At 40.9% G+C, this 17,845-nt stretch overlaps 1 protein-coding gene across 1 annotated transcript in view; it reads right to left on the bottom strand.

The window, feature by feature from the left end:
* The window catches only part of BRWD3 (bromodomain and WD repeat domain containing 3), a 49,423-nt gene that overhangs the window by 10,727 nt on the left and 20,851 nt on the right, over nt 1-17,845 (bottom strand). Inside the window, exons 11-33 of the mRNA XM_030272441.4 lie at nt 17,557-17,657; nt 16,371-16,411; nt 14,837-14,941; nt 13,735-13,888; nt 13,161-13,295; nt 12,677-12,805; nt 12,056-12,281; nt 11,246-11,416; nt 9,510-9,693; nt 8,983-9,076; nt 8,221-8,370; nt 6,663-6,739; nt 5,870-6,047; nt 5,019-5,135; nt 4,440-4,547; nt 3,285-3,409; nt 2,998-3,080; nt 2,480-2,591; nt 2,018-2,079; nt 1,777-1,932; nt 953-1,073; nt 332-457; nt 167-248 (exon numbers count right to left, since the gene is read on the bottom strand). Coding sequence (XP_030128301.4) covers nt 167-248; nt 332-457; nt 953-1,073; nt 1,777-1,932; nt 2,018-2,079; nt 2,480-2,591; nt 2,998-3,080; nt 3,285-3,409; nt 4,440-4,547; nt 5,019-5,135; nt 5,870-6,047; nt 6,663-6,739; nt 8,221-8,370; nt 8,983-9,076; nt 9,510-9,693; nt 11,246-11,416; nt 12,056-12,281; nt 12,677-12,805; nt 13,161-13,295; nt 13,735-13,888; nt 14,837-14,941; nt 16,371-16,411; nt 17,557-17,657 — 2,837 coding nt within the window. The remainder of the gene's footprint in view (nt 1-166; nt 249-331; nt 458-952; nt 1,074-1,776; nt 1,933-2,017; nt 2,080-2,479; nt 2,592-2,997; nt 3,081-3,284; nt 3,410-4,439; nt 4,548-5,018; nt 5,136-5,869; nt 6,048-6,662; nt 6,740-8,220; nt 8,371-8,982; nt 9,077-9,509; nt 9,694-11,245; nt 11,417-12,055; nt 12,282-12,676; nt 12,806-13,160; nt 13,296-13,734; nt 13,889-14,836; nt 14,942-16,370; nt 16,412-17,556; nt 17,658-17,845) is intronic.

Raw genomic sequence — 17,845 nt, 5'->3', positions numbered from 1 at the left:
CAGCCAGTTCCAAAAAGCATTTTTACTTCAGGGAGCTTATTGTCTCAGGTGAGCCTAAACAGCCTCATCTCCAAAACTCAGTGCAATTATCCATAAAATAAAGACTCAACAAAAATCAAAATTTCTTTCATGCGCCAAATTTTAAAAGGGAAGGAAATGATCTTACCTCCTCCTCCTCATCTGTACTGCTCAGGTCTTCTGCTTTCACCTTGTTGTAGATTTCTAATATATCAGTACAGCTCTGATCTCTGTGGGACAATGACAAAAACCAAGGTACACAATGAAGGATCCCAGGAATTGGAGCTGTGGGGTCTGTGAGGTCCAAACTCACCCAATGAAGCGGAGCAGAACATCTGTCACAATTTTGGCTGCTTTGACTATGGGGCTGTCTGGCTCGTTGAAAGTCCTGGCATTGTGTTCAATGTATCTTACCTCCCACATCAGGGCAGAGATTCTCCTGAAAAATACACAATATTAAAGGAATGGGATGGAGAGGATCATGTATGTTATTCTTCTTCCACATTCAGTAGGATTCTTCAGTAAAAAATGGAATTGGGAGTTCAGATCAAGCAGAAACAGGTTGTCCTCAGAGGGGTAAATAAGAGCAGGACATTCTTTATTTCCAAATTAACTGGGAAAACTGGGATTTCCAGTTTCCAGCATCATTCAGTCCCCTTCTAGCAACTGCAGCACAAGCAAAGACCCTGCTCAAAAGCAGCAGGGATAGAAACAAAGCAAACATGCTCTGCCTCCAACACAGAGCCAGGCTCAGGGTGTTCAACCAACACTCCAGATCCAGCTACAGCAGCTTTTGCCCTAAAGGCCAGGAGAATTTATCATTCAGGAAGACTCACTTTGCCCAAGGCCAATCTGATCTGCTGTTGCTGAAGGGACTTTTAAACAGCATTCAGCTCCACATAATAATAAATGTCAGCTACAAACCCAAACTCACCTATAAAACCTGTTTTCAAGCCTCCTCCTGATGGTGGTGAGGTCAGTTGGATAAGCAACAACAGTGCAATACATGGGATAGGCACTAAGGTCCACTGGAACAGCAAAGGGATTAGAAATGTCTGCAAGACAAAAGACCACAGTAATTAAGATGCCTCCAAGGGATGTTATAATGTTATACCAAGATTCCTTTTAATGGTTTCTGGGGTTTCTTTCAAAGAATTCAGCAAAAGCAACACAGAGCTGCAGCTGAGAATGTCATTACCTACTGGGTGGAGTTCCTCCTCTTGTGCCATCTATTCCTACTCTTGAAAAAGCACTTTTTGTTTAAAAATCACAGCTGAGATTTGTGTGCCAGCAGCCAATATGACTGAAAGGAATGAGGCATTTGCACTGACAACAGGAATACTACAACACGCAACACTGAGTAAGAACACAGACGTGTCCTGGGTGTAAACAAGGGCAAATTTAAAGCACAGTGTGCTACTAAATGGTTACAATCCAGTTACAAGGAATTTGGAGCTAAGGGTATTTAGTGAGGATTTGTTGGTTGGTTTTGAGGGGTTTAATTGTATGTTTTGCTCTTTCACCTTTAGATATGACCTGCTGGGAAGCTCCACTGAAAGAACTCAGGTGAAGCCCCAGAAAAAAACTGAATTTAGCTTGGAAACTGAAACATGAAATTTAAAAGGCTTTTTTCAGTAATTTAGTTGAGTACATTTCAAATACTCCACACCATGTCCCAGCACTCCATCCCATCCACTCTTCAGTCCTGTGCCACTCCCTGATATTGTTAATCCTTCCCCCTTTTCTCTGCAAACATACCGAGGGAAAGAAGCTGCTCAATCCCCCGGATTACTCGTTCACATTCTTCATCTCTGGAATGGGCCCCCCATTCTCCTTCCTGGGGCTTGTAGAGAAGAGCTGTCAGCTCCTCTGGGGTCACAGGAACTCCAGCACCGACCTCCTCCGGATAAGCAGCTGGAGAGGAACAATTCCAGAGGGTAAATCCAGGGCCCCAGAGCTGTTTGCTTTGTGCAGGGACAGGAATCCAACACACACTTACTTCCTTCTGGGATCGGCTCCATGTCCCATGGACTCATCCTCTCTCTTTCATTGTTGTCCCAGCTATTAAAAAGTTCATTCAAATGCACAAGTTAGAGCTTAATATAAAGACACACCTTTTCTTTACCAGATTTGACCCAAAAGGTCACTCCAGTTAGGAATAAGACATTCCAACTCCCTATTTTCCTCTTGTATCTCCTATACAGTCACTGCACTGCTGTTTATACCAGAATTGTTGCTTTAGGAATAAATTAAAAAATGAAATAAGTAAATATTAAAAATATTCTAAAATAAATAAATAGTAAGTAACAAATAATAAATACAATACGTAACATTATATAAGCAAATAAGGTGTCTGGGTATGTATTTACTTGGAAAAAGAGATTCTAGCTCCTGAGGTTCTTGATCCTATTTTTGAAGTTCTCTGAGTGGTGTAGGAGCCCCAGGACATGGAAATACTCACTGGACACTGTAGCACTGGAAGGAACTATCAGGATATTCTGCCTGGAAAGGCTGCTGACTCTCCACAGTCCCAAACCACCAGGCATCATCAATGATACTGCGAAATCGATCCCCTGGAAGGGCAACATTCAGAAAAAGAACAACATCAAGAATTGCTAAATACTTCCTTTTAGAGAATCAGCTCCCTCTTTTGTGAATGCCCTACTTCCATCCCTACATTTTGCACCCTCAGGGCAGGACTTACCCATCTCTGGGAATTACTCACAGCTGCCTCACACTTCAGATCCCAACAGATCAGGAGATTCTCCTGCTATCACTGCTCTTGGAACAGTTTCTCTCATATATCTTTTTCATTTTTGCTACAGGAATTGCAGCAAACATCAAATAAAAGTTTCCAATAATCTTTACAATATCACGTGTGTATAGTCCTTCACATCAAGTAATAAAGACACTGTGTCCCATTAAACAGCTGCAGAAATGGTGCAAAACACATGGAATTGGGGGAAAAAAAATACTCACCTATTTGCCAGTTCCTTTCTTTGGCTTCATTATAAAACTGATGCAGCACAAGGAAATCAATAACATCTGGCATATCGTGGTACCTTCAGGAAATAAGACCAAAAAAAGTTATTATTACCCAGAAATACAATTTTAAATGAACTACAGAGTCCTCAAATTCCATGCATTTGGGATAAGCATTACTGCCATCATCATGCCTTGCACAGGAAATAAGAAAGGAGGAGGGGGAAGCTTCTACACTGCAAGGAAAGCTCTTGAAGAATGTCATCAGCATTCCAGTGACTTACTTTATGGAAAAGGATTCTCCTGTCATTTTGCCTGTGATTGGATCCAGGAATGCAAGCTTCAAGCAACAGAGTGTGGGAGGCCCAACTTCATATTTAATTCCTACAGTCTTCACAAATTCTTGTTCCTAGTCAGCAAGAAGCATGGAACAGCATTATTTCACCTTGCCAACACCAAAATATCCATTTTAAAGTTACACATATTAATAAAACCTAAGTATGTTTCCACTCTAAAACATGGGTAATTTCACCCATTATTTTTTCTTTCCCAAATACTAAAATCAATCATTGTCACCTCAAAAGGAAAAATGAAGAAGCTCATTCCCTTGGCAGGTTTGTGAACAGGATTCCTACAAAATGTTTCAGAAGATTCTAAGGAACAAACCCAGTTCTAAGCACACCAAAGGTTTTCCTGACCTACCCCAGGGCCCCTCACTCTTGCACAGTCGGAAAAAAGGAAATTCTTCCTCTCAAAATGGAAATTACACAATTGTTCATGTCCTGTCAAAGCCCATCCTAAGTGAACAGATATTTCCTTTTCCTCACAACATGATGATGCCTTGGAAAATTACAGCTGGAATCACTGAATATCTGGGACTGTAACTGGGTATTTTCCCAGTAATTAACAGAACCACTGGCATGGTTAAGTGAATGTGAGCACATATGTGGGCTTTTCTCTTGATGTGAAATCTGAGGAAAGCAGGAAAAAATATGGCAACACTGTGGATTAAGGTTTGGGAACTCGTTCAAAGCAAGATTCAGTGTTTAAGAGAACTCCTGCACACATTCAGGTGTTTACACCATGATTTCTTACTTCTTACCACAGCATTAAAAACAAGAAACAGAACCCAAATGCTCAGGCCACTGTAGAGTGGTGAGAGAGCCACAAACAGCTCTGCAGTGCTGGGTTCTGAATAAATTCAGTGTTCAGGCAAAAATAATTTGTGTTGAAAGAGACTCCTGAGAATCAAGTCCAAAACCAGGAGGTGAACAGATGTAAAGACTTTGTGTTAATAAAAACGAACTTTAATATTTACAATTAAAACTTTGATATTAACATTTTAAAGCAATACTTTCTTTATAGTTTTCATGCTCATTTTTCATGTCAGTTTAACATTACAGAGACATTCAGCTCTTTGAAATGTTTCTTGAACTTACCCTGAGTTCCATTTTGTTCCATGGTTGTTTTTGCATGTTAATACTGTAAATTTTGGCTTTCCTCACTGCCCTCACATAAGCTTCATGGCCTTGCCTAAAGTAGATGATCTTAAAAGAGAAAAAAAAAAAAAAAAGAGAAAATTAAGAGAGAAAAAAGAGCAAATGAGAAAAGTATAGAAAATTATTTTAATGATTGTCTCTTCCTGTTCATAATACCAGCTCTTAACCCTTTGAGAACACATTGCACACTTACTTATTTCATCACACAACACTCTTCTACTTTAAAATATTTCTATCAGCCCCCAAATTGGCACCTGCTCTGTGCTTTAAAACTGGGATCATTAAGAAATGTGCAGGTGAGGATGCACAACGGATTTTTCCTGCTAACCCCAAGTCACCTGTGCAGAAAAAGGGATGCAGGATGTCGATCACTAAACAACAAACCGCCCAAGAATTAACAAAGTTATCAACACTCAGCCTGTCCTGAGCACAGTTCCCTGCAAATATTGCTGGGCTGGAGAGTCCCAAGCAAGCAGAGCTGCTGAGTGCCCCGGGAATGTGGAATGGTGAGGGCAGTACCTCATCCCCCATCTGGGGCACGAAGGGCGAGCGGCGGGGAATGGTGTCCAGGATCCACTGCGGGGCCAGCCACTCCTCACTGGGCTCCCCCTCCAGGGACAGCAGCCCACTGGCTTTCTACACACACATCAGGACATCACACAGGTAAGTGACACACAGAAGTCACACATTTGCATTAATTCAGAATGAGATCGGCACAATATTCACAGTACAGTTAGCTACTATGGAAAACTGATCGTGCAACAGTTTCTGCAGGTAAGATACAAGGAAGAGCAAATTGTGGAGTGTCATCCTTCCCCAAATCTCCACTAAACAGCAGAGAATAAGACAGGTTTGTTATAAGTAAAATTGAAAATTAAAACCTTCATAAATCATTTAAATGCCTTAAAACCTTCATAAACCATTAAAATGCCTATGGCAGGGTGGTGGGATAAGATGATCTCTAAGACCTCTCCAACTCAAGCCAGTCTGTGGTTCTATAATAAAGAAAGAAATTGTATTTTTATAAATATTCTAAATGTCTTTAAAAAAATTAGCAAGAAAAAGAAATCTGACTATGTCAATACAATACAGATTCATTATAATTTTACAACAAAACCACCCTTTTGTAAACCTGACTGTGGTGAAGAGCATAAATCTGGGAGAAAAAAAAAGACATTTGAAATGCAGAACCACCTATGGGAAACATGGAAGCCAAATAAAACAAACAATAAAATTTCTTGGTACCACTGGTAGCACAATTACTGTGATCTCTATACTCATTTATGAATTTTTTTTATTTTAAAACAATCACTAAAACCCAAATTTATATTCATAAAATACAAAAAATCCTAAGAATTACACTTGCTGACCTTCTTCCTTGGCTGTTTAAGTTTCCTTCGCTTTGGCTCCAGCCCTTTTGTTCCCTTCATATTTTCATCTTCAGAACTACTACAGATTTTCCGAGCTGCCTGCCTGGTTTGTCTCTTTGGAGGCTGCAGATTAATCCCAGCATCTGCTGTCCAGTCTGAATATTCACTTGATGAATCACTGTAGACAATAAAGAAGTTGTAAGATTGAGAACAAAACCTTCAGTTTCCCCACAGTGGATTGAAAAGTCCAATTATTCAAACTGATCTCCTGGTTCTGCTCAGGATTAGCACAGAATTTTGTTATCATGTGAATTTAGAGAAAAACAAGTGCTTGCTGAATTGTAATTTCCATAAATTCTTTTATCAATTTGAAACTCTATGTAAAACTACATCTATGGCTGATACCAATTCTCATTATCTCACTGATTCACAGACTGACTTCATAAGAACTGGCAGCAAATAAATGCATGGAACATTTAAGGAATAGAGCACTTCCCTAAAAATCCAGCTATGACTTCTTTAATACCAAATAATGCACGTATAGGATTTATATGGCAAACTGGCATTGAAATTTTTAAAGTAGCTCTTAAGTAAAGGCAACATCTTCTTATAAAAGTTCCTTTTAGAATTTTTTCTGAATTTGAAAAGAACATGAAAAAAATCACAATAAGAAATGTTTCACGACTGATTAAAAATCAAACTTCAAAATCAAGTCTGAGTATCTCAGTATCAACTGCCCTACTAAAATCCCATAATAAACCAGTGCTCCCAATTCAGAGCCCAGTGGAGGTACCTGGAACTGCTTTCACTCTGCCAGGCTGCCACAGGATTATCCATGGATGCATCACTTGTGCCAACAGTCTCATCTTCCTGTAGTGAAAACAAGAGGATTCACTCTGGGGCCAAGGGGAAAATTTATCATTTTTGTTTGCAAGCAAGTTGTGTCACCTGAGGAAAGCTTTGTATTCAAGGGCTGGTTAGCTTTAAAGAGATAAATCCACAATTTCTTCCTGTATCTTAATTAATATCATAATATATCCTTACATAGCTCCTACAGAAACAAATGTGAATTTTAATTATAGCAGAACTACAGAGCGGTTATTAATCAAACACTTATTTAAGTGTTTGATTAATAAATTTTAGTGACCAGGGCCCAGCTTTTTGAGCTGTTCTGTACTTTCAATGCATTTACAAAGCAGCAATGTTCAGTCTCTTCCTTAAGGAGAACAAGTTATATATACCTGGTATATTTTAAGTTCTTCCCTTGTTAAAATCAATGATTAATACCAATACTCAATCTCTTTCAACAGCACTCTCCAAATGTAGATGAAATCAAAGCACTGCAAAACGAAATCAAAGTCCTGACCCAGAATCCATGTGCTGTATGAAATCCCAAAATAGCAAGTGGTTTAACACAACCCAGTTAAATTTACTTGAAAATGTTTCAGGTTTCCAAAAATACAGGAGCTGTTTTAAGCTACTTTTGAACACTGTCCTGGCATTTAGGTAAATGATCCTTCACTCTCCAAGACCAACATGCCACAGGAACACCACAAATCCCAGGGACTCAATGACCTGAGTGTTTCTTCCCATGTGGAGAATCACAGAATATCCTGAGCTAGAAGGGACCCACAAGGATCAGAGCTCAGCTCCTTGCCCTGCCCAACAATCCCACCCTGTGCATCCCTGGCGGTGCTGTCCAAACCCTCCTGGAGCTCTGGCAGCTTCTGGCTGAGCCCATTCCCTGGGAGCCTGGGCAGTGCCCAGCACCCTCTGGGGGAAGAACCTTTCCCTGATTTCCAGCCTGACCCTGCTCTGGCACAGCTCCAGCCCAGTTCTCTGGGTCCCATCCCTGTCACAACCTCTCTGGATTTTCAAGACTGCTCAAAAAATCATCAAGAGAGGCTTTGTGATAGCATCAGCAGCAATTTGAGGATTCTGGGATGAATTGTCTCAGGCCCCATCAATTTGTAGGGATCCAGCTGGAGCAGCAGATCCCACACAAGCTCAGGGCTGACTGGCAGTTGATCACTCTCACTCATGGCTTAGAGCACTGGGACCCCTTTGCTCCATCAACCACGTTGAAGATGGAGACAAAGGATGTGTCAAACCCCTCTGCCCTGTCCCTGTTTGTGAGGTGACCATCCCCATGCTGGAAAGGGCCAATGTTATTTTTACCCCGCCTTTTGCCACAAATACATTTGCAAAACCTCTTTTTACTGCCCCCCACCCCAGTCCTGGCAGCTCCAGTTCAAACCGAGCTTTGCCTGCACAAACTTCCTCCCTCCAGTAGAACCTTAACATGGATTTGGGAAGGGGGAAGGTACTGGAGGCTGCAGGGAGGCTCAGACCTCGGAGGAGCTGTCGGAGTCGTGGTGTGCACAGGGGTTCTGGCTGGCTCCCTGCTGGCTGTGCTCGATGGTGGAGCGCGTCTGGTACGCGTGCTGCCGCTTCCGCTGGTTCCTGCGCAGCGAGCGGCCGCCTCCCGCCTGGAACTCGCTCTGCCAGGGCCACAGGAGCACACACAGGGACAAATCAGGGAGTTACTCACGAGTTACACACTGAAAAGGTGCCTGGTTACAGCAGCTGAGTGTTCCACCTCAGTTGATTGTGCTGCACCACAACTGAGCAGTAAGAAAGCGTTGTAGAATTAGACAGTGTCTCTGACACATTGTGGATGTTTTAGGTGTGGATTTCAACAGAAATTCTACTTTATAAAGTGGCAGTCTTTGGAAAGGAAATTATTAAAAATACCTTTTTTTTTCCTATAAAATTCCTGCAGTCTCTGCATAAGATAAATCCAGCCCTTGTACAAGTTTGGCACCTCTACTTTCCACAAGTCAAACTGAAAACCCACCGTGGCTCTGCGATTTTCCTTTCCCAGCATCTTCCCACCACTGAAACCTCAATGATAGAGATTTACCACTATTTGGGTATTACAGACAGCCAAATCACAGTTACAGAAGGAAGAAGACAGTGAGCCAGAGAAACAATTAAGACTATTGATCTTCTAAATAATTCAATAAAATTGGTTTGGGGTTTTTTGTTGGTCTTATTTTTGCTGCTCAGTACTGCTTCCCACTGAGGTTGTCTCTTCCAGGGCACTAACTCACCCGTTGTAAGGTGTGGGATGGCTTTCTCTTCTTGTCAGCAGTGTATAAACTGATTTCTATTTCACCTTTGGCAGCTCGACATTCTTCTTGGACCCTAATTATACATAAGAAACACACATTATTTTCATTAAATCATCATGGAACTCAACAGCCTCCTTAATCTACACATCAAAATACTTGTGCTGCTCTAAGACATCTGTGCCTAAATCCCCCTAGCAGCATCCATCCATTCACTCCTGGAATCACAAGTTAAAGAAGCAAACTCGTTAGCTGAGCAGCCATAATTATTTTCAAATGCATTAAAATTATTTTCAAGTCTTTTTTAAATAAAGCTTGAGGGAAATGTGGTATTCAGAGTACTAAAGAAAGACTGAATTGTGAAAGATTGAATTACCATTCTCAACTCTCCACTCTGATCCCAATATTCCAAACAACCCAACCAACCAAGCCGCAAAGCTGAAAGATCATTCCAGGAGTACGGAAGGATCATTCCACACGAGTGAACCTCTCGTCCTGCTGAGCCTTACTTGCTGATGCCCGGGGGGAGCTCGTTGACCACCACCCTCCTGCTCCAGGCCATGAGGTCCCTCTCGGTGGCCATCTGGCTGCGGGGCGCGTTGTGGTGCATCTGCCGCACGCCCTCGATCTGCCCGCTCCGCCGCAGCCCCACGTTGGGCGGGGACGCCACGTCCAAGCCCGGGCTGCGAAGAGCTGGGGGAGAGAGAGAAAGAAAGAAAAAGCTTCTTCACTTCCATGGATCACCAATAAAATCATGGAGTCACCCAGGATGGTTGGGTGAGGAGGGATCTTAGAGATCAAACAGCGCCAGGTTCTGCCATGGGACACCTTCCACTACCCCAGGTTGCTCCAAGCCCTGTCCAGCCTGGCCTTGGGCACTTCCAGGGATCCAGGGGCAGCCACAGCTTCCTTGGGCACTCTGTGCCAGGGCCTGCCCATCCTCACAGGGAACAATTCCTTCCCCATAGCTCATCCACAATTTAAAGCTTAAGGATGGCACAAAGATTGATAAGCAAAGGTTGATAATAATGGAACCACTGCCATAATTGTCCTCACTTTTCCTTCACAATTTCCACATGCTTAAATACTCTATATCAAATTATAATATTGCATTTATGGTTGTGTAAAGCTATATAAAAATATCTGGCTGTTTCAATGCTTTATATGTACTCCAGTTAACTTAATCAAACGGGCAGTTCATGTGGGCAGTCACTAATCAATGCAAGCTCTAGGGAAGGGAAGGGAACTGCTTTAATTTCCACACTACTCATACCTGGAAACTCCTTTACACAACTACAGGGACACACAAATAAAACTGGGAACTGGAGCTGTACAACACATCAACATATCCTAAGCAGCAGAAAAGACTTTGTGTGAACTGAAGCAGCCTTTTAGGCAAGCTTTTTGAAATATCAACTTAGATCAAAGCAAAAACGCATTTTCATATTTTTCCCTGATATTTTTCTTACTCCTTCTTGGATTGAAACATAAGCAATTCCACATCCAAATCCTAATGAGCTTTGCCAGGAAATGTACTTCAAACACATGTAATCAGTCACTTAACCTAGAAGTGATTTATTAGCAGCTGTGAATTCTCCCAAGGCTCAGGCTGACTTGCAGCACAGTCCTGGGCTGAGCACTCACTCAGCTGCTCACATCTGATTGAGTGTGGTTTCAGTTTTTAATCACTTTGTGTATTAAAAATAAAATCACAGTAGCAGAACACTTAACAGGAGAATAATCTCAAGCTTTCTAAGGAAACACTAAGACAGAGCAACATATTTATTTTATTAGCACTGATGCTCAGCCTTGTGCTGCAGCAGGAAACCATTAGTCTGTCACAACACTGTATTCCACTGACAGCCCCTAATTATATGCTTTCATTTTGGCATTTTGCAGTTATGAAGTTTCATCTCTGCACCGATAGCAAGACAATACAGTGAACTTCATGCTTATTTTTCAGGAAACTGGTTTGTAGCAGTCTAATTCCAGTTTAATAACTCCAAACAATCAGATAAAGACCAGTCAGACAACTGGGTGCCCTTAACTGCCCCTTAAATTTATAATTCCTCTGTTGGAATCCAAAGAACATCCCAGTGCTCCACAGGGGCTAACAAGGTGCACAAGAAGAGGATAGAAAAGCATCTTCAAAGACAATGTGTCAGAACTGACATTAACATTTTGATTTTGATCAGTCCTTCCTGTGGTAAGGTAGGAACTGATGGAGATAAGGCTGGACACTGACCTCCATTAACAGAGTGGGATCTGTTGAGTGGAGGGTTTGGAGGAGTTTCTCCTTCATTAATTAATCTCAGATCTTGTTCCCTCTGGAGCTCTCTGATCATTCCATCAAGGATACTCTCATCCTGGTCATTGGTTTGCTGCCCGATGACTTGTTCGACCACCTCACCATCACCTTGACAAGAACAAAACCACAAATGCTGATAAAATGATGGATTGCTATATTAGCAAACAGCACAGAAATAATCCCATTTGAAACTCTGCACCACTATTTGCTCTGCAAAACATCTGATCACCAGCTGGCTTTCTGCTCTCATGTAATAAATGGAGGCAAAGTTTAGAAGAGAAGTTACAATAAAATCCTAAAACTCCAGACCACATGTAGAACATAAACACACCCATTAGAAAGAGCAGAAAGAAATAATGCTTCAGTAGGTAAGGATGGAAGGTCTTTTTTGGAGATCAGCATTTTGCTAAAGTTTGTGTCTACAAGACAAAAAATAACTGTTTTAAAAAACAAAAGCTGGTTTTCCATGTCTTTCTCACCCTCCTGCTTGCTTTTTGATATCCATAGTTACAGAGGTTAATAGACAATGCTTTAAACATCTGCCATATACCTGGGAAAAATCCACAGATTTTGGAATACTCTTGCCTCCAGTCAATTTGATTCCATACATAACCCCCACCATACCCCCTCTTCTACCTGTATATTGAATTTAAACCATTAATTCATACATCCTCACAGCACCATCCCAGGAGCTGGTGCTCAATACTGTGCCACACTTGTATTATTCATGAGCTTCAGACAGAATACCATTAGCCACATATCCCAGCTGAGGAATAAGTTGTTCATCCTTGCAATTTTCCCTCCCTGGCACCAGCCGCTGGAATCTCGTGGGATGAGGATTTCCATCAACATCCACCAAGAATGGAGGAGGCATAAGGTGTGGAGCCTGTTGAGTCTGCTCATCCAGCACATAATTATTGGCATCCCGGATCAGGGGCCGGTAATCCGTGTGGAAGAACATCTGATCAGGAATCTGAAAGAAAAGCAATTTAGGAAATAAATCAATGGCCATTTGCAGCTGTCTTGCTGCTCTGGAATGGCTCTCATAAACCACAACTCCTACACTTGGGATCAGCACAAGGAATGTTGTGATAGGGAACAGATTCCTGCCACAAATGTGGTTTATTACCAAGGCCTGATGCAGAAATTCAACAGTAAAATAGGCCAAGAGAGGTGGACAGAGAAGTTAATGCCTTTCTCCTCTATCTATAGAGTCTCTTGTCTAATCTTTTTGATTTAGATAAACAGCAACTGCTCCATGACCTAATTATTATTTTGTCTGGGGCAGGGTGAAGGAATAAATTGTAGCACAAATACTTCTAAGACAAAATCAGGTCAAGACAGGGAAGAGTTTAAAATTCAACCCACCTTTTCATAATATTTATTGCATCCAAAACCAAATAGTAGCAGATGTCCATGAGAGTCTGTGCAGGCAAAATGCTGCCCATCTGGTGAGAACTTGCAATCAAAAACAGCTCCATGGCCTTGGCCCTCAATCTGTACCAAGCACAGAGAACTCCTTTCACAACCAGACACTCTCTGTAAGAGCATTTTCACAAACATTTCCCCCGTGCTCCAACATGTACTGAATCCTTCACATCTTGCTCAAGACTGATTTACAGAGTTAAATTGAATAAAAAAGTATTTCAACCCAACTTTTAATGTATGTTCTAGAACAACCACCTGCAAGTCTACATTTTATGTTAATGGCAGACACAGGTCAAGATCACCAAAGATCTCAGATCTGTACTGGCTCTGGAGATATTTAATGAAATCTGCTTTTGTCTCAAGACCAGTTTTGTGAAAAACAAAACAAAACAAAACAAAACAAACCTTCTGTGATCGTTCTTACCATGTTAAAGTAATTGCGTATTTTTGTTCCTTTGTCTATATCCCAAACAAAAATATTCCCATCGTGTCCTGCCGAAAGCACAATCCTTTGGTCAAAGGGATGAGCCTCCAGAACAAAAACCTCATCATCGTGACCCTACAACGACAGCAGGGGGAAAAAATGAAGTTTTATTTCTCCATGTGGTATCTCCAGATGTGCTGGGAGTTACTGAGAGGACATCCCAGAGCAGGGAGTCACCCAGGACCCCTCAATTTATTGGAACTGTACTCGGTCACCATTCCTGCCACAGGTTTGGCAGTGTCACTGCTCAGCACTGCTGAGATGGGGAGGGATGGAAAGGAAGGAGACATCAGGGCACAAATGGAGCCTCCAAAGGGTTCCCTGTCAGTCAGCCATCATCAGGATTCTGCACACCAGCTCCTGTCCCCATGGTGCACCCTCCTCCCAGCAGGCAGGGGACAGCTGGATACTTCAACACCAAATCTTTGTCGTGGGAATGGTGATGAGTTCAGCCTCCAATCAATCTGAGAGTGAACTACATCCACCTGGGATTCCCCCCTGGAATTGTACTCACAGATAAGCTATGGAGAAGCTGCCCTGTGGACGAGTTCCACACTTTGAGGAGGAAATTGTTGACTGCAGTGATGACGGTGGCATCGTATCGATCCCAGGCCACCATGGTAACCTTCAGCTTGGTGACCTTGTCCTCTCCAGATGCCACATTGTTTCTAAGGAAATCAGCAATTTAAAAAGGAATAAATCAGTAACTACATATGGAAACACTTAGGAGAGCTAATTCAGTATAAAATTCAAGGGAGGATGGATCACAGGCACCTCTGTGACTGTGGCTAAGGCAAGAGAATGAAGGATGGTTCTCCAGTGGTAAAAACCAAATACAGGAAATATTCAGTGCCACTGAGATTTATAGAGCTCTACTTCCTTAAAAAGGACATTTTCTCCTCTGTTCCTAAGCCATCATCCTTCCCTACCCCCATTTTTCCTTTCAGCTTTATTAAGCTTTTTTCTATAAGGCATTTTTCTTATCAGTCATCAATATCAGTGAACTCCACAATGAGCAGGAACCTCCTAAATAAATCCAACTCACACTTCCGACTGCAAACACTGCAAATGCAACCACTGAAATATGGGGAATTCTGCAAAGCAAGTGCCTAATGGATTTCTCCATTTCTGCTCTTTGTTGTTGTGAATATTCAATTACAATTCAGTAACAGGGCACTTAAAGAAGTCACTTGAGGATCTCAGAAAGAAAAATTCAAAACCCTAATTGAACCTGAGAACCAAACTAATTTCACGTCTTACTTGGAAACCTAAGGTAGAAATACAGTGCTAAGAACCATGTTGGAGATATATATATATATAAGCAAATGATCACTGGGGCACTACCAAAATCTCTTTCTGTGAGGTAAATCATTTGACATTCTTATTTCATGTGTAAAATACTAAATATTCCTCAACCATTACGACAGGGAAGTACCATCAGATTATTATTTATTTGGGGGTGAATCAACTGTGTAAGTTGACAAAGCCATCACATTTTCAATACATGCACGGAAATCAACTCAAAATGGAAGCAAATAACCAGTTTTCAATGTAATGAAGGATTTAGCTTGCAGCTAAATGTGCCCATGAGGTGTGTTTTGCTTGCTCTGCTTTACCCTGTCATTTTTGTAGCCATATCCAGGACCAGACTCTTCCAGTCATGCTGATGGTAGTGCCAGATTCTTGCTGTTCCATCCCTGCTTCCACTGACAAACCTTAAGCTGTGGGGCAAATGGAAAAAAAAAAGCCATGAAATTCCGAATAAAGATGGTTTCACCCCTACATAGACACCAATAAATTATATATATACACACTTGGAAGTGTGCACTTGTGCATCTCTACTTCTCTCACTCATGAGGTTACAATTTTCCCATCAGATACCGGAGGGTACAAGAGAGTTTCTAGCCCACAACATTAATTACATTTGGCTCCAGCAGCAGATGGCCTTGGAATGACTTCAATGTCGTAATTCATACGAGCTGCACATTCCCTTTTTAATGACATCAGCAAATCCCTGGAGCAGCTCTGAGTGGCAGCAAAGAAAGGGAAACTGAGTGCCAGGAGTCTGGCATAAATTATAATGCATTAACTTAGGGACAGGGTGAAGACAGGCAAGGGAAGGAGCCAAACGGAGCACAAGGAGCTTGTCCTGCCTGTGGAACCGAACGGGAATATTTTAATTTTTAAACCCCCCTTATTAAAAAATGTCAAGTATGCAGCAAATGTATTTAACCACATCATAATGCTTTGGCCATCCATGTCACTGAAATAATTTTTGTTGAGGAACTGGGAAAAAAGCTACTCAAGTAATAGATTTTCACAGGATGGCCAAGACCTTTGGAAGTATGTTCCATTTATACACAAAATTACACTTAAAAGGCAAATCTATTCAATTTTATGAAGTAATTGTTTCACATTTTCAGTTTCCCTGGTCTGATTTTTTTTACTGCGATGAAAAAGAACTTGAAAATGCTTGTGACAAATTAATTTTCTTCTTAATTTTACTTCTTTATATTAAAATAAAAAGGAAGGCACCCATTTTCCATTCAAAGCATTGTTACAGAATATAATTTTCAGTGAGTATGTGACCTCCTTCCCTCTCACATGGCTTGGAAGGAACTGGTGGTACAATTATCCCAGCACATTCCCACATAATTCCACATGACAAAGCTCTCCAAGTACAGGTGCACAGCTACAACTGGGCTTGGAAGGCTCATCCCTTAAAGACACATCCCTTAAACTTCCTGCCCAGCAAAATAAGGAACAGGAGCAAAAGCTGAGATAAAAACATCTATATTTACTAACTTTTGCTTTAGACTGCATTGATTACAATGCTCTTCCTCCACAGGCAACCCCTTGGGGGGCCTACCTGGGAAGGTTCTGACACAGAAAAGTTTTTAAATTTGGGTTACAATTTCCTGTTTGAAAGAAAAAACAAATTAAAAGCAGAGTAACAGAAGATATTTGCTGTTAAAGCAGAGGACAACGAGTTTGAGCTTGTGGACATGACACATATCTTACAACACTCTGCAATAATTTTTCCAAGATTAAGCCAAGCCCACGGGCAAATCTTCCTGTGCCAAGTTTTCCATGAAATGTTGTTTGGAAAATTAAATATCATCATTGTCAGGTCCAAAACCCAGCACTCACCTGTCACCGTTGTTACAGAACTGCACTGCAACCACTTTGTCCTAAAGAGGGGGAAGAACAACAGAAGTGAAAAACTCCGCTTCAAAGATGAGATTTTTATTTAGCAAATTTTTAAAAAGTCAAAAAATTCAAGTACAGAGAAGTTGTATTTGAAGTTAAAACTTCACCAGACAAATTGTGTTAAACACTGAAATAGGAAACTTCAGAGAGATAATGGTTTCCTGCAAATTTACACCTAACGTGAAAGTGTATCAAAAAATTTCATCCAAAAAAAATGCACACCTTGGCTTTATTAACACTCACAAATCGTTGAGAAACAAATGTTATGTTTTAAACACAGTTTTGTCCTTTTTTTAATTTGCCCAATACTTGGGCTGGCTCCATGATTTGCTCTCCTTGCTCCCACTGATGTCTCTATCTCCTGGTAACTGGGATTTGTTTTAGGGGGGGCTGACAGCTGTCTGCAGGATTAAGAGTGGATTTAAAGAAATTAAAGGAATTACAGCTTCTTCCAAACCTGTTCAATACAGAAAACAAAATTTTCTTTTGTGAGCAAAATACTTGTTAGATGAGTTCTTGGAGACTTCAACGTGAGAGCCACGACTCCCACTGAAGTTCAGGGAATCAATTCAGACCTTGGGCTTAATCCATAAAATGTTCCTGAGGTGGTAAATTTGTAGTTTGAATTTTTATAGGAAACATTATGCATTATCTGAAAAAAAAATATGCTTTTAAGCTTTATTTTCTAAATGAAGTTACCATTGTGATCCAAATTTTGACAGCACAGTCCAAAATCTGAATTACTTTCCTTATGTGGATGTAACTGAACATTCAACAGAAAGTTTAATAGGAAAAAATGACATTGTGCAATGACATGGTGCATTAAATCTGTTTTAATTCCTCATTCCAACACAGAATTTTTTCAAGAGTAAGGGAAGATCACCTGGTCCGTCATTTTTCTGGGGAATGAAATACATAAAGCCTACTTTGCACAACCTCTTGCATCAGAAGGATTTAAAAATAAACATCCCACAAATTTCCAAGCATTTAAATACCACAATGTTGAAAGCCAAACAAATTCTAGACAGTAAATTTAAAAAAAAAATAGGATGTACAGAAATCAAGTTCCTGAAATGAGGAAAAGGGAGGAGAGAAAAAGAGATTTTCTTTTGGATTTGCCTCTTACCGTGTGAGATTCCAGCTCAGCCATTTTCTCTGGAGATTCTGAGCCCAAATAATAAATTCTTATCACATGGTCAGTACTCCCTGTTGCAATGAACATGCCACCTAAAACAGAGAATTCTCTGTGAGAAGAAAAGTAATCCAAGGAACAACTTAATTTAATTTGATTTATTTTAATTTGCTGCTTTCTTGTCAAACTAGCAAACTAGTTTTAAACAGAAAATTTCACTGTAAACAGGTAAATGTCAAATATAAAATTTAAATGCAGTTTCAATATCTGCTTGACACACATC

Source organism: Taeniopygia guttata, chromosome 4A (assembly GCF_048771995.1).
Source record: "Taeniopygia guttata chromosome 4A, bTaeGut7.mat, whole genome shotgun sequence".
NCBI classification, from domain to species: domain Eukaryota; kingdom Metazoa; phylum Chordata; class Aves; order Passeriformes; family Estrildidae; genus Taeniopygia; species Taeniopygia guttata.
Note: the sequence above shows the minus strand (reverse complement) of the source record. Positions and strands in the feature narration are given on the sequence as shown.